General features: G+C 39.2%; 1 protein-coding gene across 1 annotated transcript in view; it reads left to right on the top strand.

Moving 5' to 3' along the window:
• The first annotated feature begins 554 nt into the window (after nt 1-554).
• DCLK1 (doublecortin like kinase 1) overlaps nt 555-26,200 on the top strand; it is a 246,013-nt gene continuing 220,367 nt past the window's right edge. The window contains exons 1-3 of the mRNA XM_034060074.1: nt 555-797; nt 4,071-4,459; nt 13,633-13,979. Coding sequence (XP_033915965.1) covers nt 4,084-4,459; nt 13,633-13,979 — 723 coding nt within the window. The 5' untranslated portion in view covers nt 555-797; nt 4,071-4,083. The remainder of the gene's footprint in view (nt 798-4,070; nt 4,460-13,632; nt 13,980-26,200) is intronic.

Raw genomic sequence — 26,200 nt, 5'->3', positions numbered from 1 at the left:
AAGGTACCCCCGAGCTGTCTCCAGACTAAAGATTTCCATTTCCCTCATCTAGTCCTCATAAGACTTGCTCTCCAGACCCTTCACCAGCTTTGTTGCCCTTTTCTGGACCCACTCCAGCAACTCAATAATGCCAAGTGCCACATTTGGTAAAAATACTTCCAGGGGGCGTCTTTGGACGCCGGGCCGGCAGCTGCCCCCCTGCCAGCTGCCGATGGCGCGCATCCCCCAGACGGGGCTCGCCAGGGCGGCGGGAGACAACGACTCGCTGTACGGCTAGGAATTAACTCAGGGGCAGCCCACTGGGACCGTAACCGATCGTTCCGGTGAGGCCTCTCCTCCGCGGCCCCCAGCACAAGCGGCAGCAATGTCCCCTCGCACCCACCGCCCCGCGGGTTGGGCGCGCTGCCGGGGCGGCTCCGCAGCGCCAGGGGAGGAACAGGCTCGCTAACGGAGGAGGAGAGCGTGAGAGGCGGCGGCACCGCCCTCCGGAGAGAGGAGAGAGCCGCATCTCAATGAGGGCCGGGCTAATGCAAATCACTGCAACCGGCAGCAGCAGAAGAAAGGCGAAGCAGCTGCAGCCCGGGCTCCCCAGCAGCGCGATCCAGCCAGGGGAGGCGTAACAAAGGCAGCGGAGCCGCTTTCTGCGGCAACTCCTGCTATTAGAGCCCGCTGGTGGCCGGGGGGGTGAGGGGGGAGCTGCCGCTCTCTGGCCTCATCCCATTTCGAGCTGCCGCCTTCCCTCCGCGCCCCGCCGGCAGGTCAGAGGGAGAGGGTGTTCGCCAGGCTGCGGAGAACAGGTGAGGTCCCGGACCGGGGCTTGTGGGACGGGGGCGTCCCTCCCTGCGCTGGGGCTGCGGCGTCGGGGCGCGGCGCGGTGCACCTGTGCCCATTGTGTGGGGCGGCGGCCTCTGCCGAGCGTCGCAGCGCCCTGCCCAGGCGGGCCGCGGGTGCCGGTGTGGTGTGTGCCCGGCGGCGGGAGCACGGGTCTTGGGCTGTCCCTCGGTCTGTCCCCCCTGCTGCCCGTCCCTCGGCACCCCGGGAACGCACCAGGTGCTTCCCCCGTGCACCCGGGGGCAAACGCACCGCGGTTTTGTCAGCGTGTGTGATTCGCGATGCGCTACCAGTCCGCAGCGGGGCTGAAGTGTTTGATGCCGCCTTCAGCGGGCTGGCTGTATGTCAGACACGTTTCCCCTACCTACCCCAGCAGAATAAACCTTTCTCTTCTTGAAGCCGCTGCGGCAAGTAGCCACGTTTTAGCCCCTCCACAATGACTTGGTAGTGAGCCTGCGGCTTAGTCTCTGAACGATCTTCGCTGGGTGCCAGTCGCATCGCTGCGTGATGTATTTTTTTTTTTCATCAGGTTGTTTTATGTAATTGCTCACCCACACCTGCATTATAAATAATTCTTTAGCGGATGTACAGGGTATGAAGTGTTAGGCATGGTGATTTTGCAGGGGTGTGTCTCTTCATTTTTCTGTCTCTCTACGTATGTGAATATATTTTTATGCTCACACAAACGGAAACATCTGATCAGATCAAATTGTTTAGGATTTCTTTGTCTGCTCTGACCTTGTGGTTTGAATGCGATTTTTCTGCAACATAACGGGACTGTGGTGTTCAAGGGGAGCTCTATTTCCTTTTTAAGGGCGTAATTGGGAATTACAGCCATTATTGATTAAAGCATATGTGTGTGTGGAAGGAAGGGCAGCAACTCGCACTTCTACCTTTCCCCATCCAAAACTGGTAAAGCTGAAAGTCTCTTAAAAAAAACCCAACAAAACAAAAACATACCTTTATGTAAACTTGCTTTTCGTGTTTTTTGTTGGTTTTTTTTTGGTTTTTTTTGTGTCTGAGATGGTTTAAGCAAATGAAATAGCAGACCTAAGAAAAATCCATTTTTCTTGGCACAGGCGTAGCTTTTGAGATACAGTTTCTGGGTTGTGAGTTCTAGGATTGGTTAAATCTGTATAACAGGTTTTCATAGGAATTAGAAGTGAAGTAAAACAACTGACATGATTTTTTTTTAACATGGGAACGTTGGTGGTATGTTCTTGACTCTAAGCTCTGTCCACTGAGTGATATTTTGTGTTTAAACTACAGAGGAGTGTCAGTGAAATGCCACAGTAAGTGTTCTTTCACTGAAGTAGGCTGTATATATACTGAGAAGGAAAAATTTAGATTAATCTTTTTCTTTTATATGTATAATATGCAAATATATACTAGAATCATAGAATAACTCAAGTTGGAAGGGATCCATAAGTATCATCGAATCCAACTCCCAGCTCCTTGCAGGGCTACCTAAAACTAAACCATATGGCTAAAAGTATCATCCAGACATTCCTTGAACTCTGACAGGCTTGGTGCCGTCACCGCTTCATACTGTATGTTTTAGGTACTTTTAAAGTATTTACAAATATAAATCTTGCATATAAACATAAGCACATGATCCTGTGCTAATGTAACAGAGTAACCTGTGAGCTGTAACCAAATCAGGGTAAATAATCTCCACCAAGGCCCCCCACTTGCACTGGTTGCCTTAGATGCTTGTTCCAGTCAAACACTGTGAAGTTGCTGAGCACATCCCCTGCAGCTTTGCAGCATCAGGGTCCAGCTGTATAATCACTGCTTTAATGCAAACTCTTGTAAGCTGAAGAGCATCCTTAAGTCTTTCTGTATTTCCTCCTATTGCTTTACAACTGGTCTGAATATATTTTTTTCTTCTTCATGGCCACACAATTATGAGTGGTAGAAACAAAGCTTGTGCTTGCTATTTTTTTTTTCTTTTTATTGGAAATCAATAAGACAGGCCACTTCTAAATTAGGTCTGTGTGTATGTGCTATAAATAAACTTACTGTGCTTTGCTATTTTGCAGACAATGCAAATCTAGATGGCTCCTAAATGAAAAGAAATGTGTTTTCAACTTAATGATATTTTGATAATTCTATTTTTATATTTTTATTTATGAAGATTAATGTGCAACTTATGTTCAGCCTTGTGTTGTTTGTAAAAAGGAACAGAAGTATCTACTTCCTTGATTTCATTTCAGAACATGTGAGGGTCCATATCTGTGATCTGTATTGAACAGCTGAGATCATTTTGGTCAGAGCTGATGGGTTTTTGTCACTGTCAAACATGAGAGACACCAATTGATAATTTACCCCTCAACACTGAATTTATCACTCCTTTGGTGATGGTTTTGTAGGCAAAAGAAGCTGTCAGCGTTAATCAATTTGAGTATTAGGCTTAGGATATTAATAATGCATTTTGCAAATGTTACAGAGCACTGAAGTAGCTTTCTCACTGAAAGGTACTCATTTCCTGTCTCCCTCTAATATTTTTTTTTATTATTTCATTGCATTTGTGCACTTCTGTTTTTCAGTGTATGCAAAGTATTTGCGCAAGGACAAATTAAATAATTTACTACAAAGCTTAGTAGGGAAAACAATACTTGGAACATGCAAGGGCTGTTGAACAGTGGGCTTGACCCGCTGAGTAGTAGTCCTGATTCTCATTGCCAACCTGCAACACCTGTTCCTCTGACGAGTCCTTAGCTGCTTACTTGTTGGTGACTGCTCTTCTGAAATGGAACGTCTTGAGATCACAGTTGGAACAAACAATTTAGTGGGATGAATGGTCTAGAAGGTAAACTGGACTCAAATAGCATCTGAGTATAACATGGGAAGAAGTAGAAAGTTTATGTGGTTTTTTTTAATTTTTTTTGGTTTTTTTTGTTTGTTTGTTTTTTTTTTGTTTTCACAGTAGCTCAACTTTGTCTCCTCATTTTCACAGTTCTTACTGAATTTGAAGAAACAATCTTTAATGTTGCATATTACTAGCAGTTGGTTTCATGAGTGCCATTGCTATGCTGTATACAAGCCTAACTTGGTTTTGTGGCCTGTCAAGAGAGGAAGCTGTAAAATGAATGTGTGAGTGTGGCATGGTTTCATTCAAACATTTTTTTCTCGACCTGAAAAGCAGTCCTGTGTAAGTGCCATGTATAGAACATAAATTCCCAAAGTGAGCTTCCTTAAAATGTGTAACTTTTTCTGGTCTCTTGTTCATCCCTTAGATTGAACTTCAAGATGTCCTTTGGGAGAGATATGGAGCTGGAGCATTTTGATGAGCGTGATAAAGCGCAGCGATATGGCAGGGGGTCCCGGGTAAATGGTTTGCCCAGCCCTACTCACAGTGCCCACTGCAGCTTTTACCGAACCCGCACTCTACAGACCCTGAGTTCTGAGAAAAAAGCCAAGAAAGTTCGTTTCTATCGTAATGGAGACCGATATTTCAAAGGGATTGTATATGCCATCTCCCCTGACCGGTTTAGGTCCTTTGAAGCTCTCCTGGCTGATCTGACCCGAACTCTGTCTGACAATGTGAATCTGCCCCAGGGAGTGAGAACAATCTACACGATTGATGGCTCCAAGAAGATTTCCTCTTTGGACCAGCTAGTAGAAGGTCAGCAGTAAGATTTGGAGGCATAAAGTTATGTTTGAGTTGGTGTTTGTTTGTCTAATCTGTTAAGTTTTTGGTGAATAGGTAATAGTATAGTTCTTATTGATAAAGATCTTTGGTGGTATAATTAGAATAGTGAATATCTTAATGTGTGCCATGAAATATTGTCACCTTGCTTCTTATTTCCCGCTTGTTGAAAATGTTTGACCTTTCATTTTCTGTTAATCTAGTGTTGATAATCTTAGATCTCAAAGATCACATCTGTTGCTTCTCTTGAACTTGTGTATTTAAAAATGCCAATGCTGATGAGAGTTTAGTCAGTTAAGCTTGAGGAAACTTACATGAAATTCTTCTGACGGATTTTAACCATTTATTTCTTTTAAAGTTTGTGTCTACCTAGTGAAAAGCTCCAACTCTTCCCTACAAATAAATATGCCTTAGGTAAAACACTCTCCTCTCAGTGAGTATCATAAATGTATGCAACCTGTTGTAATTTTGCAGCCATGGGGTAGACTGTAAACTTTTATCCCCTGTAGCATTTCCCTTTTTGTCTTCCCCAGTCCATCGACACCCTTACCTTGTTAAATAAGGCTCATGTACCTGCAGTACGAAGCATTACTAGTGATTTGGTCAGAACTAACAGGTCCTGGTCACTGTCAAACATCAAAGACTCCTGTTGCCAATTTGCCCATTGACACTGAAATATTTACTCCTTCACAAATAGTTTTGTTGGCAAAAGGAACTGTCAGTATTAATCAATTTGAATAGTAAGCCTAGGCTATTAATAATACATACTGTATTAATAAATACAAGTTTTAAAAGTTGCTATAGTAGCTTTTCCAACAGAAAGTGCCTCTGGCTTTCAGTGGGTTTCTTTTTGTGTGTGTGGGCAGTAGCTCCTTGTACAAAACACCAGACTGTATAAGGTCTGAAAGCATTATCTAGCATATGGCCATAACCAGGGTTGTTTTTCATACGTAAAATTCAAATGCAGGCACTTGACTGTGTTCAAATAAAATAAAGGTGGAACAATGTTTTCATTGTTGTATTGTGGGCAAACCTGCAAAGCCACGGGATAGCCAATTTACAGTTGTAACAGAGATTGTAATTTCTTTATGGTTTTAATTTTTAGCAGTGGGTGAGAGAATTTGCAGTATCAGGATGTGATGAGAGAATTGGAAGGTGGCTAAAGTGGGGAGAGAAGAAAAAAAGGTTAATGATGAATAAAATTCCTGAAAGAGGAGCACATCTTTGCATTGCAAGTATTCAGCCACAGTTGAGTTGTCTCCTTTAGGTGTCATAGTATTAGGAAAGCTTTGTGAGCAGTTTTATGAAGGGGATATTTTTAATAATCCCCCTTGCATAAAAAGGAGGGTAGGAGACAACATAAATATGCTCTGAAAGAAAAGTGAAGTGGTAAGATTATGCATGTAAGGGTTTTTGGAGTTAGGACAATAGGTTTAGTAAAATTGAAAGGGGTGGTCTAAGATCAATGTTATGAATTCCAGGGCAAAATTAGAACTGTATTTGTCAGGACAGTATTTAATTGGTGCAGAAAATCAATTTCTGTGAGGAAAGACCAATATTAATCAACATCTGTTTAAAACCAGTCTTTGTACATTTTATTGTCTCATTTGATTGGTATGCTCATCAAGAAGCAAGTATCATTGATGCTAATGTTGCATTAATGCAGTGTTTTCTGCTGCCAGTCAGAACCAGCTTTCGAAAAGAAAGAACTGAATGCACAAATAAATTCAGCAACCTGTAAGATTGGTTTATTTTGGCATTTTAGAAAAGAATAACACCAGTTATAAATCAGTCAGTCAGAATGAATGACAGTACAAGCATGTGTATATTTTAAGTAAGGGCTTTGAGGTTTCTTTTAGCTCTGTGGGACTTTATTCCTTATTTTTTCAATGAACACATCTCCCTTCCCATGTATAGTTCCAGTTGGACAGTCTTATTTTCTAGTGCCAGTAACATGGTGGGATTTGCAGAAGTCAATCTTTGAGTGCGAGTACAGATCTGCATCCTTTCACGTGAAAGGGCGCTTCTGTCTATTTGTATAAAAGGAGGTGGGTTATTGTTTCAATCACAGAGCTTCACTGTGCAGTACAGGTTCATCTATTATTAGCTCAGTGACAGTTTTTACATAATCCCCTTTCACTCTTTACCGTACAAATTTATTAGAGTTTGGCTAGTCTGCTACTGCATTAATTAGCTTGAAGCTGTGCTTTGTGTTTAAATAGCTGGAAAATCACTTGATTTTTGCTTCTTGCCAATGACATTTGTACTCAAACTACTGAAATACTAAGTATTACTTTCTATTGCCTTACTATATGAATCCATTTAATGAGACTGCTATGAATTTAGATGATTTTTTTTTTTTAATTTTTATTTTGGAGGTAGGGGTGTACACTGATTTTAGTGATTGTGTTGTCAGGTAAATTTCTAAGCTCTTGATTTGGTGTTGTTTTTTTTTACCTTTATGCCTGTGAAGAAATTCCTGTACTCTAACCTTCCCATATGGTACACGAAGACAGAGAAGCAACTAGCTCCTGGGGGAAACAAGACAGCAGCCACTGTCTTTCATCTCAGAGCTTAATACATAGAACTGCATGAAAGATAGTCCCAAAGGAAAAAGATTGTAAAGGAACTGTTTTGCTTCAGTAATATTTAGTTTTGTCCTACATAAAATTCAGAGTTGGCATGGTTGTATGCTGATATTGTAGGTTATTTTGAGGTGCATGGACACATCTTCCCTTTATTTGCAACTAATGACTTCCCTAGGTTTCTTTGTTAGTTTTTTTTTTTTTTTAAAGACTTGGTATATGTGAGATTTGTTGGAATTTAATAACAAGAGGTGTGTAGTGTTGCAGATTTTCACATGCCCTGTAACTTCTTTTCTTCTCTACCTTAGATGAAGGAAAAAATTAAATGGATTCATGTTGCATTCTTTTTGTCAGACCTCATGTTCAGGACCCTTTTACCTTTAAAGAATTGTTTCCAAATGTGACATGACTTTATTCGCTAGGTATGACATGCAATCAAAGCATGTAGAATCAATAAAGATGAAGTTGCTCTTAAGGCTAAATTGTCTAGCTGTAGACAAAGTCTAAGGAAAAAACAAAATACCTTTAGCTTTTCCGAAAGTATACTATCTTTAAAGCTAAGGGCAAAGACTCATGGGTCTTAATCAAAAAATTACCACTGAACAGTATATCAAGAAAAGTAATAGATTATTATGAGCAACATTACTTTGAAACAGAGTATTATTTACTGTTTTTACTCATGGGGTCCTGCTACTTGGAACAAAGACCACAGAGTCAATCTGTAGCTAGAACTGCATCCCTTTCCCATTAATTTTTATTATATTACCTCAGAGTCTTGGGTATGAACCAGGATCATTTTAGGTTTCCACAATACCTACCGCAAAAGATGAACCCTGCAGCGGAGAATTGGCAGTCAAAGACAAACCAAAAACCCCAAACCACAAGGCTGAGAGAGTACTGGGAAACAGTATTGTCACATGTCAATATTGGGTGCACTGCCAATCTATTGTAAAGACTTGTTTGTGTGTGTGCACATACTGTACAGGCATAATGGCAAAAATAGTTTTCAGGAACAATCTGAAGAATAAAAATGAATGTGTCTCAGGGATTATCTTGGAGCTGCAGTCCTCATTGAAGGAGCAGTTTGAAAGAGCAGAGATATACCAGATTTAAAATCTGGTAATGGCTCTAACTGGCTGATAACTCTTGGGAGAGATGAACCTCACTGCAGTGGTAGAGGAGATGATGGGTCACCTGAGGTCTGCAGAAAGGCTCTTGCAAGCTGGAAGTAGACAGTTGTGTTTGATGCAGCAGAGAAGCTGCCTGCCAGAGGAGGGTTCAAAAGGCAGTGTCTCCTTGCCAAAGTGCTGGGAGACTGTGGCAAAATTCCTGACTCTTTCTGTATGTGTGTCTTGCTACTCCCACTGTCACCTCATTCCTCTTAACTCAGCTTTTCCCTCTCCTGCCTGCTACTACTTCTGTCACTTTTACTCTGTGCCCTCTCCAGTGGTGCTGGTGAGAAGCCCAGCCAGCTCAGACTGTAGGAATTGATTGACATGGTCTCTGATGCACATTAGAGCTAATTCTCTTTCTTCTAAGTCATGTCTACCTCAGCAGCTGGGAATTGGTGGGCTGGAAAGATTCATATGCATATGTAATATGCTATCAAAATAATAACAGGAAGTATCTGTTTAAATGTTTGTAGAGCTAGATCTGTGTGGACATTTGTTCATAGGATTGAATTTACACTGGATATTTACCATGGACTTGATCCAGGGCTATCAAAGTTAGTGAAACTTGGACTGGATCCTGTGGCAGAAATGCCTGCAATCCTTATATTGTTTGATAAACAAACCACTGAATAATCCTGTTGCATAAAATAGTAAAGGGTTGTTCTGGTACTGTTTTTTTTATTATTATTTTATGAATTTGAGAAGATTCATTCATTTACACTGTGTCTTCCTTAACTGCTTGGAAGCTCCTATGCTGTCTTTCTCTAGGTACTTTCCAGTTACTGTTTTTAAGCAGGGAAAATGCCTGCCTTGCTTGTAGAAAGACTACAGAAATTTGGTGGGGTGGAGAGGGAGGAAGTATGTCTTTTTCATTTGGCTTTTGATGAGGAAAACAAAAAAGCTTTAGTCTAAGCTGAGCAGAAAGAATGATGTGTGAAAGAAGTTTGAGGAGATCTGTTTTAAACCAGTGCTTTCTTGTGCTTCTGATTGCTAGGTGAACATGGGTACGTCAGATTTATTTCCTGTAGCTCCTTCTCTTTTGCACTGTTGCATATTTTTCAGACACTGCAGGAAGACAAGGCAACAGTAATGTAGTTTAAATAGGTTATTGCTCTATTAACTAACACATTTGGGAACTATCAGGTAGTAACTTATTTGGTTCAGGTCATATTCCTTTTGCAATTTCCCTTGTATGGTGAGGGATAGTCAGAATTCTTTGTCCTTTCCCCTGAGAGGTTGCTCTTCTGCCTTTTGTTTATACAAACCAAATGGTGGAAGTGAAGCAAAGCTGGTGTACCTGTTGTGCCGTGGAATGGACTCAGTCAGAGATCAATATGATCAGATCAAAAGCCATTTATTGCAAAGCATCAACTCCTTATATACTATTGTTTACACACACCTACACCAATTTGGTGTATCATGATTGGATACATGTCTTAAAGACCCTTAGTGACTAACATATAATTGGTTAAGCACAGGTGTGAGAATTTGACCTCGAAAGCTTGCCAACAGTCCACAGTTCTCATAACTGTGAATTCCAGCTTCTTCTTATCTTGCTTGCTTAAGCTTCCTCGGGCCTCTCATGGCCTTGCTGTATGTTTCAGAGTTATTCAGAGTTCATGTACCAAATAACCATTCACCTGTGAGAACACTGTCTCCACACTGTTGTATGGGATACTGGGGATATCAGTCCCTTTCTTGCTCTCTGCATTTTTTTCCTGCCTTATCCACTGGGAAGATGGACCACAATGAATGCTGCACTGAACATCTTCACCACCAAAGTGTGCAAGCACCATGGTTCCTCTACCTCAGGTGGGCTTGTGGATTAACTTTCCTTTCCTAGTACGTACTCTGCTCCAAGAAACCAAGACTGTTTTCAATAAATTGGCAGTTCTCCTGCCTCCACAAAGAGGGGCTGGTTGTTCTCTCTGCATGATTCAAGCAGGTTCTGTGTTTCTTCTCCAGGATGTTCACCTAGTAGCAGCTGGCTTCTTTAGAAAGACATTTTAGGCCAAGTTGACTTTAGCACAGTAGTGAGAACATCAGCAAGCTGAAGGAAACGTTGCTAATACCAATATGCCAAAAAAGGGATCAACACTTGTCTCAGGAAAGCTTCAGTACTTACAGACAGTGATTCAGTGTCTCCTTAGCAGCCACCTTGCACAGAGATACTATTTTTCTAAATTATGTTTTTTAATACATGAAGCACATCATGAAATTCTTGTGCACACTGTGACCTCAGAGAACTATCCTTCAGTGTTACATGTCCCCAGTGGTTCAGCTGCATTGAATTTTGACAGATGTGTAACTTCAGGTAGTAGGATTTTGTTTGTGTCTCTCTTTTTAAGCATAAACCGTGTTTTGGGATCTGTCCTCCTACATGATTAGCTTTCTGATTAGCTTCTCAATGCTGAGATAAATTTTAATTGTTCCACATGGAATTTCCTGAAGTGTTGAGCACTTGCAGAAATTAAGTTGTGGGATTTGTGGTTCAAAACTGGCAAACAAGAATTGTGGGTAGTTTTTATTTTTTATTTTTTGAAGGGTTAAAGTGATGTGTGTTTCATTTACACTGTTGCTATGGAGAAGTAGGGGCTGTCAGAAAAGGGATACTTTATAACATTTATTAATGACTTTTTTTTCATAGATATCAGATATCCCAAAACAGCTGGGTGTCCCCCTTTTATTTTTCTAATGGCTATTGATACTGTAATCAAGTGTCAAAATTTCATTAGTGACAACTGACTGCACTGTGAAAAGCTTGCTCTCCTCTCTTGGGGAGCTGCAATCAAATACACACTTTAAACAGGCTGTCTTTTCTATGCTTTTGTTTAATCCATCAGAGATTTTGTTTAATCCAGCGTTTTGTTTAATCCATCATAGTCCAAGGATTCCTTATTCAGCATGTGTTATGTTATATATCTAGTGTTTGAAAATTGTTACCTTCTTTCCCCAGCTACCAGTTAGTCAAAGCTGGTATTTGTGCTCAGGCTTGCCCCAGAATAAGAACTGATGGTGCTCAGTGGGGTTACCTCTGGATGTGTATTTTCTTGGTGCTTTGCAGCTGGGAACACCAATTTGCTGCTGGTATTGCCTGTCCGCAGATTACACAGTTTCTGTCTCTCCTCAGGTACAATATGGGGGTGAAGCTGTTGTCTGTGAGGTTACCAAAAATAAAAATAAATTTTTGTCATCATCTGATAGTTATGAAGCAGCAATAGTTGAGGTGGAAGGTGAATTTATTGGGCTAGTAAGTCATGCCCCTTGTGAAACGTCTTTGCAGTCTTCTCACCTTAAGGTAACTATGAAAGAGAGGATGAAAATCTAGGTGAAGGATTTTTGTCCTTTTATTTGAGATTTCATCTGCATACAGACACCATGGCTTGATAGGATTAGGCTAAATACTAAAATTTCTGGGTGCTGTTAGGGTGGGTTTCACGTTCAGGAAACTGATAACTCGTGGTTCATTACTGTGGTTAAGTCTTTCTGTTCTGAAGTTACTATATATATGTCTATATCCCTCTCCGATATATACAGTGGATAACAGGAAGAACTTACCTTTGTTTCTTGTAAGGTTGATGTAAATATTTCATCTTAGTTTCTTTTGTTGATGATTTGGATGTTACGAGTATGCACAGATTAACTTGAGTTTTCATGATGACTAGTAAGCATTGCAGTGTCTTCATCTCGCACTTGGTATTTTGTTCAGCTTTAAAAGAATGCTTTAAAAAAGGAAGAAAACAAAATTCTTTTTTATGGTTCTTGCTTGATCACACTCCATTACATTTATCTTTGTTGCTGAGTGGTTCATCTTGGCATGTAGCTCTGACTTCGTCTTTTGGTGTTCTTCCACTTCCTTTCTGATAATCTCAGTAGAGTGTGTTACTGTCTGATGTTTGGAGCATCATGCCAATAAACTTGAACATCTGTTGCATCTGGGGCCTCATGTCTCAGATCATCCCCTCTATTTCTAACTGTGGTCCTCTCTTTCTAACTGTGGTAACTGTGTACCTGCCAGCATTCCTTGTATGTCTTGTCTGTGGGGCAAACCTTAAAGTTTGTGTCCAGAAGTAAAATTTATATACTTATTTTTCTTTTAAGAATTTAACTGTAAGTCCTCTTTTTTTGTGGTAGGTATCATTAGGAAAAACGTTGGTTCTTATGTGTTTTTTGGCATAGGAGGTACATCACTGGGTTTTGTTCTGGTTCTGTTTTAATACCTTGGCTAAACTGCTAAAATGAAGGTCTCTGTGCTGATAGCTTACACTGAACTTCTGAACCCAGAAGAATTAAAACATCTCAGATGTCTTTGTGGCATTGTTCAGGATGAGATTTTTGCATTTTTTTGTAATGGAGTTTAACTGTAGGCTGCCAGAAGGTGCGGTCTTGCTAGATCTAGTATTGTTTCCTTTGGTGGTTTTGTTTTTCTTCCTCAGCCGAAGGGTGAACTGAATCAGCTGACTGTTGCAAAATTAGTATTGTCTTTGTTATGTTCAGTCAGATCACCAAGTTGATTTAACTCACCCAGTGCAACTGGCAGTGCTGTCCCTCAGTCAAGCTCAAGGGAGAGGCTGGGAGCATCTAAGCATGTTCCCTCTTCACAGCAGCCTGCAGTTGTACTTCATTAAGGGGTTAATCAAGTGGGATATGCTGGTGTTTATATCTTCTAGGTCCCCCAAAATTGTGTGGGTGTTGTATTTGCAGAAATATTTTATTGTAGATAATGTTCCATTGGAAATCTTGGCTACAATCAATTTTTTTAAAGTATGGTAAATTTGTTGTGAGTAGTGCTCTGTAATTATTTCTCTTTGCCTTCCTTTTGCCCCTTTTTATATGTTGAGTCAGTAGAATAATGGTGAGATTTCTTGCCTCTACATATCCTGCACTTATGCTACCTAAAGCCTTAAATAATCAAATGTTAACAACTCTCCTATGACACTTTCATCCACCTTTCATGGGAAGTTATTTGTAACCTGTAATTTTTGGTAATGTTTCATATTATTTCCCATGAAGTGTTTGGGGCCTGCTGTTTGTGGTTGAGGGACTACTGTGATAATGTGCTAGGGCTGGGCAGCTGATTAGATATGAACACTAGTTACTGACAGCAGTGATCCCTGATGCAGGTGGTGTTTTCTGAAAAAAAACCTGCTGCTTTCAAGGATTTTGTAAGAGCATTTTCTGAATTATTAGCCAATGATTTAAAAGTTACTTTACAGTCTGTAGCATCTGGGAAGGGAAGAGATCTATACTTTATGTAGATCAAGAATTATAGAAATAATGTTTAATAATTTGAGAAGGATTTGATTTGATATTTTTCTGTTGTATTGGTTTGTTTTTTTTGTTGTGTCCCCCTCCAATCTGACTTGCTGGTCTGGCACTTTTGTTTCTGCAGGGGAAAGCTATGTTTGTGGTTCCATAGAACCCTTCAAGAAACTGGAGTATACGAAGAATGTAAACCCAAATTGGTCAGTGAATGTTAAGACAACTTCTACTTCTCGTTCAGTGCCGTCTCTTGCCACTGCTAAAGGAGGTACTCCAGATGCAAAAGAAAATAAGGATTTCATTAGGCCTAAACTAGTCACTATCATCAGGAGCGGAGTGAAGCCACGAAAAGCAGTCCGGATTCTGCTCAACAAGAAGACAGCACATTCATTTGAACAGGTTCTTACTGATATAACTGATGCCATCAAGCTGGATTCAGGGGTGGTTAAACGCTTATACACACTAGATGGAAAACAGGTAAGAATTTTCATAGTGATCATTCTCAGTGTGAAGAAAATATAATTATCCAAAAGGAAAAGAATAGTACATTAGTAAAAAAAACAATCGCATTTTTCTAGAACACAGAATCAGGCCTTTCACTGCCTATCCTGTGCTTAAGATCTGTGAACAGGAACATATCATGAAGCCTTACTTAGCCTCAGTGATGGTCTTGCCATTTATGATAAATAATGGCTCTAAATCTGTCAGCTGGAAGTGTGATGTGGTTTTGGCTCTGCATGTCGGAAACGTAGGATGTCATTTTAAAGAAGCTCATTCTGTTAACTTGTTTCAGATTTTTCTTGCAGCAGTTCTATGAGTCATTGTACTTGCCTTTCCATAAACTGTAAGAACATACAATGAAGATGTACTTCACCATGATAAATGCAGGCCTACTGCTGTCCAGAGTGACCAAATGATGAATCTTACTGCAGCTAGAGTGGACTATGAAGAAGGTGGAATCTTAGAAAATGAGTGAGCTTTTTCCCTTTTGCAGGAAAACAGGTAGGGTTATGTATGGTGCCCACATTTATTGAGGAGTCTGTTGTAGGTTACATGTTATTTCTTCTTGACAACTTCAAGCATTGTCTCTTTTTTTCTGATTTATTAAGTTCTGGTGGGGTGAGATTTTTGAGAGGCTTCTTATTGAAGTTGAGGATGGAGGGACAAGAAAACATACTACAGAGTAATCCTACTTCTTTGTCTTTCACTTTATTTGTAATTTATCTACGGACATATATTAATTATAGCAAAACTGGAGAAGCTGTTAACCTGGTGAAGGGCAAGACTAATTTCAGCATGACCTGAATTGATTTAGAGCAATGGTGACTCTAGAGAAATAAGGCAGATATTTGCATTTACACATGTAACTTATTAAACTGAAGAAATGATAGAGGTATAAAATGTGGGTGGAAAGATGAGTGACCAGTCTCCCTCAAAAGCTAGAAGTTGCTAATGACCCACATATTTCTGCTGTAATATAGCTGTTTTATAGATTCTGTCTCAAAGATTCACAGATACACAGGTAACAGTGTAGCTGTCAGAAAATGCTGCAAGATATCTGTGAGAGAGGTCAGTACTTGGGTAGATCCATTGGTGATCCTAACACATCTGCAGTTATGGTGGTTAATATGCAGGCATAGCTCTGGAAACAGCTACAGCAGTACCTTGTGATCTCAGAGAGGGCTGGTTAATGGACAAGCTGCTTATTCAGAGCACTGGTTCAAATTGCGGCCAAGTCCGGCTTGACCAGAGCTCCTTTCCATCTGCTGTTTTGTATCAGTAACCTCTGATGCCAGTTACAGGCAGTAGTTCGGTTCTTGATGATTGCATACGTGCTTGTTATGATTCCATTACTTTCTTGGGAACTTTGACCTAGAGCAGAAATGTGGATGGGAAGTTCTGCAGCAAAAGTGTGTGTCTGGGGAAACTCTTAACTCCTATCTTCTTACCTTGCCTCATGCTCCATGGTGCACTAAGGCTAGTAACTTCGAGGAAGGAGTTGGGATTTTAAAGCTGATCAGTGGTGGTCTCTGCTGTGACCTTGACAGAGTATCTTGTGTGACTATTCTGGTTCCTGTAAACACTCTCAATAAAATAGGATTCCTCTCTGTTTTGTGTTGTATATGTAAATAAACCTGTGGTTTAGTTATGAAGAAGTGCAGCCTGGAAGGATGCCAGTGTGGCCTCCGGTCTCCTGGATAATATACTCACTTTTTCTTTTTTTTTTTTTAATATTCCAACTCCCCTTTAATGGTTGTGCTTAAAATGAAAAAATACCTTTACACCTGTTTTGGAGCTCCAGTTGCTGGAAGTAAGTAGTAATATCCTACTACCACGGGAAAGGGGAAGCCAGGTTTTCTTGGTCCAGATGTTGTCAAAGTTCAGTTGAATCCTTTGTCAATTGATGGGATTTGAGATGAGTTTAAATCGGTAGTGTATTGGGACACTTGTTACCCACCTAGCCTGAAACTGTTGTGCCAAAAGGCTCTTGAAGGTGACTGGTGTCTCCACACTCCTTGGCTTTTTAGCTTCTTGAGATTGCATAGCTCACTGTGTAACCTACTGGTAAGGGGAGGCTTTGGGGCAAGGTGCCAATTTGTCCTGACAGTGTGATGGAGACCTTGCTCACTGCACGTACAAAGCAGCATTGCTGGCAGAATGGGAAATGAACGATCCCGTGCTCAGCAGGAGCAGCCTGTTTCTCACCCCCTGTGTGGGGAAATCATTGATTTCCTGTGCTGCTGGGCAATTGCTGTTCCATTTTTCTCTGCCAAAAGCCTGATCTCCCAGATGGTGTTGTGGACCCAGTGATGGATTTCTTTATTCCTTAACTCAAGCTGTGACTGATTACTGGGAGGAAATCTATGGTAAATCCAAAATTTTGCCAGTAGTGTTTATAGTTGGGAATTTCTACTGTGACTCCTGCTGGAGCTTCTAAGGTTCTGGAAAAGCCTGTATTCAGTGTCTAAATCTAACAAATATTGTGATTAAATCTTTCATCACTAACTTAAAAAGCAATAAAGTCTTACAGCTCTGATCCAAGAAAAGTAATTTACTGTAAGGATAAGAGAATAAAGCTCTCCTAGGATTATTATTTGGAAATGTAACTTGGAGAAAGAATAATCTGTACAGTCATCTCTTGCAAGTTATTTTATGAGGCAAACATTGGAACTGCCTATCCATGACAAAAATTGACATGAATCTTGTGTGTCTTAGTGCTGCTGGGCAGTGAGGTATGTATACTGTTGTTGTGTACTATCATTTGATGCCTCAGACTAATAAAGAGAAAGTAGAAGGAGTAAGAATCTTAAATGGATATCCAGGGTAGGTGATTGTCCCATACTGATGCTACACATTGAGGAACTGAGCTTAAATGCTCTCCCTTTAACAGCCTGGTCAGATGTGATGTTTTGATGTGTGTCTCTACAAGATGTTAATAAATATTATGCCCAGTTAAGAGGAATTTAAATGATGGCCTATATTTGATGAGAATGTAGGGAGCTTGTCTTGATGACAGAGGTAGTGCTTGGACAATCAGTACCTGAGGAAAGTTACGATTGCTAGGAAGAACGCTCTTCTGTAGCATCCACTTGCTTTCTCCATCTCCCAAATTCTTCTTGGTTTTGGAAGACTCAATAATTTCTGGTGTACAGGATGCTTTGTGGATGGTCCGTAGAACTCCAGGGACCTTGATTAAGTAGGTGTGCTTTTAGAAGACATTCAGATTTTTTAATGCTGAAATAGCAGGAGAAAGGAAAAAAAAATGACCCCAAACAAAGAACACCAAAACCAAATAAAATAAACCCACTAAAACCCTGAGTAAAACAAATCCAAAACTTAATCTGTCTTGGTTCATTGTGTCAGTGGCAGTTCAGGGACTGAAACAATGTTTTTCAGTATTGGATTTCATACATTTAATTTAGTTTTGCTATAATATGTTTCTTCACCTTACAATGACATGGTTTATTTGCATTTCCTTATAACTCATCAGAATCTATATTTTGACCTCAAGGTTTCTGAAAATTTAAAGTATAATTTGATTTGCACTTAAAGGGCCACAATATACAGCTATTGCCTGATCATATAGCACGTCAGTGGCCTGCATTTAGTAAACTCTTGCAGTTCAGTTATTACTGATTCCTCAAAGCCAGGTAGGTTTCATAGCATGCTTAGAATACTGAACATACATTTTTATGGATATTTTTTCTTTTTTTCCCTACTGACACAAGGAACTAGTGCTGTTTGTGTGCTAGAGAAAGAGACAGAATCACTTCCACTTAAGATACTTTGGGTTTGAAGAAGATGGTGGGACTCAGAAGTGTTGAAGCTTTATGAGCTCAGGTCAAAATAAAAAACTTTCCAGGTCTTGAACTGTTTTCCTTGCAAACTTTGCTGTGTAAGGAACACAAAAATGGAAAGAGCAGGTTCAATAGCTGCCTGTAGGTACACCAATCATGAGGGCATGCTCTTACTCTATCACTAATTTTCTTTTTTTTTATAGTAAAAGGGTTTTGAAGTGCATGAGAAAATATTTTTAAGTGTTGACCCTTCCTGTTATCATGTACTTCTGCTGAGATGGAACACTGTCTCATAGCTAAAATATGTCCGGCTTTACTGTAGCTGCACCTTTGCAGTTTGTTTTTTATCCTTCCCTTAATAGAAGGTGTCATTTTTAGTTTCACGTGCATTAAAATACGGTTTTGGGAAAAGGCTACAAGCTGCCTGTGAAAATAGAGACTGGTTGCTGTGTTGCAAGCAAGCTCAGTTCTCTGGTTTCTAGTTACTTGATGTATTTCTAGAACATCACCAGAGACTAAAATGGGAGAAAAATAACAAAGATCACACTTTACAGCAGAATTGTGAAACAGTGCCATTTTTAGGGGTGTTTTGATGTGTATATTTGCACAAGGTATTTACAATTTACATGTTTACACAGAGACTAAAGTTTGGACAAAAGTGATTTGTTACCTTGTAAGTCCTCCATTTGCTTTTGGCAATGCAAACATCTGGTTTATATGGGACCTGCTTATTTGAATAGGTGGTTTGTTTGGCTTAACAAGATGCAATCGTGCAAATTATTTTTCAGTTTACGCATTATGCTGTTGGTTTGACTCCAGACAGATTAAGTGGCCAGCGGCAGAGATATCAGAATAGAAGTCAGTGTCTGATTTTTTTTTTTCATAAATATGTTATTGCAAATCAAATTACCTTTACAAATCTATTAAAAAAATGTGGCTGCAAGGGAAGGGAACATCACAGTGCTGGAAAGCTTGAAGCTTCATAGAGTGTAATGTGTTGTTGGTTTTTCATTGGAACCCCACTCTAAAAGGGATATCTTATGATGCAGACAAACTCCCTTTCTTGTGGACTCCTCTCTCTGAAGGCACGTGGTATCTTTGTTTCTGGTAAAGAATTAATAACACAGTTTTGAGAAAGTACTCTCTCAAGTAAAAGAAAGCAACTCCACCTACACCTAAACTGAGATGTGCTTTTAAAATTATTTTGTTTTTAACAAGTGGAAAACATCTGATAATAATATCTGTATATTACAGTAAATTCTTGGCCAAATATACCTTTTTGTGGGATGGATTAAAGATCTCAAATATCTTTCTCTAGACCTGGATTGTCCTTGGTACAGAAAGGCCTACGTAAAGTAAGGTAGGTACCATTCATGAAAAGACATTCTCTGCTTAGCATTTGTGTAGCTTATTTTATACAACAATCTAGACGAAAGGAATGTTAAACAATAAAATTTATGTGCAGCGACTCCTTTTCTGTGTGCTCTGTAATTTTTATCCACATCAGTGTTTGTAATCAGTTCCATTCTTATTGTAGAAGGTGCATTTAATTTCAAGGGTGACTGGTTGTGCATGTTCTTTTTATTTGTTCTTAATTTGTAGTTACAATCCACTTGAGATGCATGCAACTTAAAATTGTTCCCAGTTTGAAAAATGTGGACAGTAAGTGCTATTTTATCTTGTGTATGACCTCTCTTGAGTGCAGTAACTTTTAACTTCTCTCTGTTGAAGGCTTTGGAGCTCCCTGCCAGCCAGAGGCATACAGGGATGGTGTTGTTTGACCAAACGAACAGTGGTGAATTCTCTGAGAGATGTAAATGTACAGATACTGACTAATTAGGAGCAAACATTAAATAAAATGTCTTCTGCAGCTCATGCAAGCAGTTTAACAAGGAAGGAACAGCTAGGGAGACTTACGCTTATGTTTTTGAGGTGGTATTTTAGTATTGCACTACCAGCTGCAGACCTGAAATACAATGTGCTTACACTGTACAAGCTGTTTTTTCCTAAAGTGCTCCTAATGTGAATGCTAGTTGGCCATACTCCTCAGAAAATGCCTGTGCTGCTTAGTTTTGGACAAGAAGCTTTGAGCCCTGTCTGGGAGATCCTGACAGACCACCATGTTACGTAGCTGTGAGAGACACTTTCCAAGAAGAAAGAGTGTCTCTCCAGCTTTTAATGCACCTCACTTTCCCTTCTTCCTGCCTGCAGTATATTTAATCAAAACCCTTTTCCTTTCTCTGGAAGATGTTATCATTTCTGGCTTTGGTGTTTTGGAAAAGTGTTTTTTGGTTGTTTGGATTTTTTTTTTTTTACTTGAAAGGTGAAGTTTTTTTTTTTCTCAATACTGGGGAAAAGGCCCCTTCTTGAAGACATGATAGACCAAAAGACGAAACAAAAAATTCAGGGACTGCAAATTGCCTGTCTCAGCAGGTGGTGATGGACTCTGGGGAGTCTTGGAATATTCTTGCAATTTGTATTGAGAGAAATGGATTTCCATTACAAGTAAGATAGTAGTTTAACAAGAAAATCATGATAATCTGGTTTGAAATCATTCAAAGACAGTTTGCTGGCAATTGGTATTATCCTGGTGTTAGAATAGAGCTGTGTTAGGTCCTTGAATCCTTATGACTCTGGGTAGGCTGTTTTGATGTCATGGTATGACATTGACTAACAGTTTTAATTGTTACTCAGAATCCTCAGTAAAGGAGTGAACAGAAGCCCATTCCTAACTGAAAGCAGTGTGTTCATTCGTTTGTATAGGGTCAGTTCCTGTTAAGCTTAGACTGACAACTCTTGCTCTGTCTCTAAAAGCTGTCTCACAATAGGAGTTTCCAGGGTTGGTAACTGACATGCCTTAGGAACTGTAGTCTGACTCTGAAAATTAAGAAGATGCCATCTTCTATGACCTTTAGACTGGCTTTCATGCTGTGCAAATGAAAAGCTAGTGTTAATTGTATAAGATTGTAAAGCTGCGTATCTGCTTTGCTATGCTTTAAATATAATGTAAGGTGACATTACTCACTTGCAAGGATATCTAGCTACTCATTAGAGAGTTTATGTGCAGTCAGAAGCCTTTTTTAAGGAAGAGTGATTTCTAACTCCTCGAAGTGGAGTATCATGTTGTGTAAATGTGAGCAAGGGTGTCTTAGTGGAAAGGAGATAGTGTGGTCATTCAGAACTGTTAGTTACTATGATAAGTGTCCTTTTCCTCTACATCTGGACTTTGCTTTGTTACTTTAAATGTACAATATAAGTAAGAGCTTCTCATCCAGTTAAGTTCCAGTTTGCATATTGCTGACTGTTGGGGGGGGAGAGGAAAAGTGAAAAGGAACATCCTGAACTGTATGCTCTCATTGGGGTGTGTTTACATGTATTTTTTTTCTTACTTGTTTGATGGAAGAGGTCTTGTAAAAGTACTTGCTGATTCCTCTGACAATGCTGTATGTTTATTTTGTGGAGAGAGGCATGAGATTATTGGCAGTCACTGAAAAGAGTTTCCACCACTCAGTAACACACAGTCCTCAGGATCAGGTAGGTTCTCTGTCAACAGCTGAAATCTTTGTGATGCTTGCAAGGAGTAGTCATCCTAAACTTTCTCTGTTTTAATCCCTCATCCTATAAGTTATTCTATTTTATGACTTTCACTGAATGATCTGAGCTCAATAGTTTGAAGACTTTACAGTGTGTCTTGTCAAACGTTTGTCTTCATTGTGATTTTATTTTTACTCTCTGATGCTGTTACTTTTAGTAGTATTTTTTCCATTGGCATAAGTAAGCGTGGTGTGTGTATTTTCCTGTTATAGTTTTTTGTAGCACGTGTGTTTCCTTTCTTCCTGAGAAATTAAATTATACTGTTCATAGAAAAAAAATCTTAATACTGCATGCAGCTTATTAAGATGAAAATATTTATGTTTTAAAGTAAGTATTTTAGTATGATTCTATCTTTGAATTGTTGGGCCTTGAATTTTTGCACAAACACATGGAAAATCTTAGGAATCTCTCTTATGAAAAAAAAAAAGTATTAATAGGCTAAGGGTTGCTAACTTTTTGATCAAACTTCACTTTGAAGAGCTACCTGAGACTTAGTGCATGTCCTTGATTATTACATTTACTTCTCTCTTCAAGGCCTTTTTTGCCAAGCTCTTGGGTGGAAGAAATTCTTCCATGAATGATAAATATTAAGAGGGCAAACTACACGAATATTCTGTCATTAGTCATGTTTTTTCTGTGAAACCTAATCCGTTGATTTTTCTCTGCCTATTTATAGGAACAAAGCTCTTTAAAACACTACAAAATGTAATTGTTAAAGGCAGAATAGTTCTAAAATTACTGGCAGTGGTGAAAATGCTAATGATAGCCCAATTTTGTTCCTTGTTTTTCCAATTACTTTTATGAACTCATTTTCTTTTCTGAAACTGCAGTCAGCTCTGAAGCATCTTAACATATTTTAAATACTTTCCAGCTTCTTAAGCCATACACTTTGCTGCATCTTACACTGAGTGGCAAGAAACACAAATGTCTTTGGATATTCTACCTGTTTGTTCTGGAATTGCTTCTCGTGATTCTTTTTCTGTAGAAAGTGAGTCTAGGGCAATGACATACTTGCTAGGTGCTCATCAAGTTAATCAAGATGAATCCAACTCTCTACCTCGATGAACCCCACTGTGTATAGAAGTTGGAGTTGCAATTCTGTTTCCTTACTCTGCATGTCTGAGGATTTCTGCTGTGAATTTGACTAGAAGTGGGACTGAGACTTCCAGGGTATTCAGGGACAACAATATTAGGTACTATTAAATCAGCACTGTACAACGTATTAAGTCTTTTTGCCCCTCCGTTCCTCTTTTAAGTTTGAAATTAATTTGTTCAATTCTGTAGGAAGTATTGACTTAATCTCTTCTGGATCTACATCCCCACCACTGTGTGCCAGTTCATGGGTGCAGAATGTCCAGACTCAATCAGATTTAGGAACTAATACAATTACCTGTAGGTAAAAATATTTCCATTGTGCTGAATGAAGACAGTAATGCTCTGAAAACAGCTTAGATTTTTATAAACCAATTAAGCTCTTTTGAGACTGTTTCCCTGATGTCACCAGTTAATGATATGTGACATGGTGTGTATCACATTTTTTTCTGAAATTTTAAGCAGTTTCTGTTACAGTTTCCCCTAAAAAACTTTTGAAGTAGGACAGACCACCTGCTGCAAGGAGGTGTTTTTCTTGAGAAGGCTGCTGAGGAGAAAATTAAGTTTATTCCATAGGATTGAATTCTTGAAGTAATAGACAGAAAATCAAAGAAGTCTTGGGAGTCTTGAAGGATATGGGTATGGTACTTTATGCATAGATAAAACTGAGTGCAAATGGGTGTGAAATTATCAGAGCTAAGTGAGTGTGAGTTCAGAAAGCAGGACAAAAGACTGTAGAGTACTCCCAATGGAACCAGCAAAGCATTATAGGGCTCTGAATTCAGAGTTGGATGTTACTGAAAATAAAAACACCTGTTAAGTAGTTAAGGCTGATTGCTGCTCCCATATCAGTTGTTCTGGTGGATTTGGTTTTCCATTAAATGCTGGATCTCAGAAACTTGTTTTAAATAAAACTCCTCTGAGCTTTAATGGCTTAAAACTGAGTAAGACATCAACTCATTGGGTGAATGGAGAGTGAAATTTGTTTAAACTGCTTTTTATTATCTTTTTGGCTGGATTTAAGCAATGATTTTCTCAAATCTTGAGAGGCAGTAGGGGAAGATGGAGGCATCTTGTGGAATAGCCACAGTAGAGTGCCTTTGATTAAAACTCAGGGAAGGCAAATATTGCCTAAAAGTCACATGCTGACTCTTTAAATAGAGGAATGTTTGCTATTTAAAATACCTTCACCTGCCTTCCCTTGTAGTCCGGTTATGTGTCTGTTTTGCATTAATTTGAATTGCAGACTGCAGCTGCTGCTATATAACATGCATCCAAAAGCTAAACCTTTGACACTTTATCCTAGTTGTCCCTGGAATATCCTACTGGCTCATGTTCCCTTTCTTGATTCCCGATATGCCTCTGAATCATTTTTCTGTTTCTGAAAGTTTTCTAGGAGACTTCTAAATTTTCTTTGAGCTTTTAACTACTGTTCTTGTGTATTTCAGTATTCTCTTTTTATTTGATGTCTAGTTTTAGCTCCTGTTTATTTAAAATCTAGCAAATTCTGACAAATGGCACTTTCTGTGAAGGTGGCTGTCTCTGTGAAATGGTCTCCTGATTGCATCTAGATTCCACAGTCCAGTTCTTTCCTTCTGTTTGTATAGGTTGTATGCTTATAATCGAGATTTCATTAACCTTCTGCTGTTTCTCCATGTATGAAATCTGTGTTTGCATCTTACACCCACACAAAATCTGAGTTAAAGCTAATGCAATACATGGAGTGTCTAAGTGGTATACTTACATGCTCCTTAGAGAGGAAATAACTTTCAGAAGGAGGCAAGTGTAGCACGCATGTGTTGTGGGAAATGATTCTGGCACAGTAGACACTGATAATGAGAAACCCTGTGTAAACTCATGCATGCTATGATTCTGTGTTAGTGCTTCAGAATAAAAAGGTTAAAAATATAGAAGCTCATGATCATGAAAATATCCATATATGACATTGTTGATTCTGATACAAAGTATTTTATTTTCTGCTCACATCTTGCAATAGCTGTGTAGACATGAATAGGGTCAGTGCCCCTGTGTGGGTATGAGGGTGGCAGCAGAAGTTACACTTAAGCAGTTGGGTTTACCGTGAGAGCATCGGGAATACAAAAAAGAACTGTATTATTTCCTGTTGTCTGAATAGTCCATTTTGCTATATATGGACTATATGGTACTTCTTCCTACTTAAAAATACCTCCTGTTCTCCAGCACATTCAGTTTTCTATATATTTGTGAAAAAGAAGAAAAATTATAGGCCTTAAAAAAAAAAAAAAGGTTGGACATTTCAGTTTCTAAACCAGAACTCATCCCTGCTGGGGCAGATTGAGGAGCATTGCAAATACTCTGGAGAAATCTGTTTAAATAGAGTGTGATCTTGATGAACTGGGAACATGGACTGCAATCAGTGTAAAACTTAATAAGGCAAATATGAAGCTGTTAATGTAGGAAAGGATAATGAAATGGCCTATTGGAACTAGAGGAACAGAAACCAGATGAGAGTGCAGTAAGCATGACGTGAAGGTTTTTAATGCAAGAAGTGTTGAATATTTCATTGCTATGAGATGGTGAAAAAATGTATGTAGGAAAATGGGACAGAGAAGTGTTTGTGCAGTTGATTCAGATCTTTGTGAAAGCAGTTTTTGTCATGTGCTTTTTACATCAGGGATAGGCAAACTAGAATTTCTGTACCTTATGTAAAGACAATTGGACTAATTATCATTGATTGCTGTCAGAATGCTGAGCAAATGTTGAGAGACACAGTATGTGAAGGGATGTAACAGAAAGAACAGGGCTACTCTAACTGGCTGAGAACCAGGTACATGAACTTTTCACTTTTTTTGTCAAATATAGCAATAAATAAACTCGTGATGAATGTTCAGTATCTGTAGTGTGGACATGCCAAGCAACTAGGTAAAGTCTTTCTGAGACTTCATTTCTATAACATAAGATTGAAAGGAAATAAAGCCTTTTATAGTCATGTGTGTTTCAGTAGTTAATAAAATGTCATACATTTTTCAGTTACAGTATTTGTCAAAATGAATAGATTTATCCAATAACTTTTTGGAAAAAAACTATTCAGTTGAATACTCTTTTAATCAGAAAAAAATCATTAAAACATGGGTAAGAAATAATGCTGTGAAGCTAAAACTAATTTTAAAATGCTTACTAAATTTTAAATGTGGGACTAAAGGAGCAAATGAGTAAAGATTTATAGGAGTTGTCACAGATGAATAATATTTGTAGAAATAACATCACCTTGAAAAATGCTTTCAACCAAAATTATATTGCAGCTTACTTAAATCTCATTTAAGAGACAGGATTTAAATGTGGTGTCCTGGTATGTAGCTTGCTATGTTTTATACTTTGGTTGTTTCTGTGGGGAGGGAGGTGATAAGAACGAAAGGATGAGACTTTCACTTCTCTGGCAAGTCTTCAATGACACTGTAGGAGGATTAGCTTTTAGATGTGGCATCCCTGTAAAAAATGAACCCTTCTATCTGCAGATGGAGGAGGGCTGTCCTAGAAAAGCAAATTAAGCTCTGGTTTCTCTTGTGCTGAGTGCAAGTGAATGCCAGTTATGTATCACAGCATACAGAAGGAACTGCTCTCTTAAATGTTACTGAAAGAGGGGGGAGAGGAACAACTAAATGTCAAATTGTACCTCTGGAAGAAAAGGAAAGCTTTAACAATGCTTCTTCTCTTGTAGGTAAATACAGAAGGATC

The sequence above is a fragment of the Melopsittacus undulatus genome, chromosome 2 (genome assembly GCF_012275295.1).
Source record: "Melopsittacus undulatus isolate bMelUnd1 chromosome 2, bMelUnd1.mat.Z, whole genome shotgun sequence".
In the NCBI taxonomy this organism is placed as follows: domain Eukaryota; kingdom Metazoa; phylum Chordata; class Aves; order Psittaciformes; family Psittaculidae; genus Melopsittacus; species Melopsittacus undulatus.
Note: the sequence above shows the minus strand (reverse complement) of the source record. Positions and strands in the feature narration are given on the sequence as shown.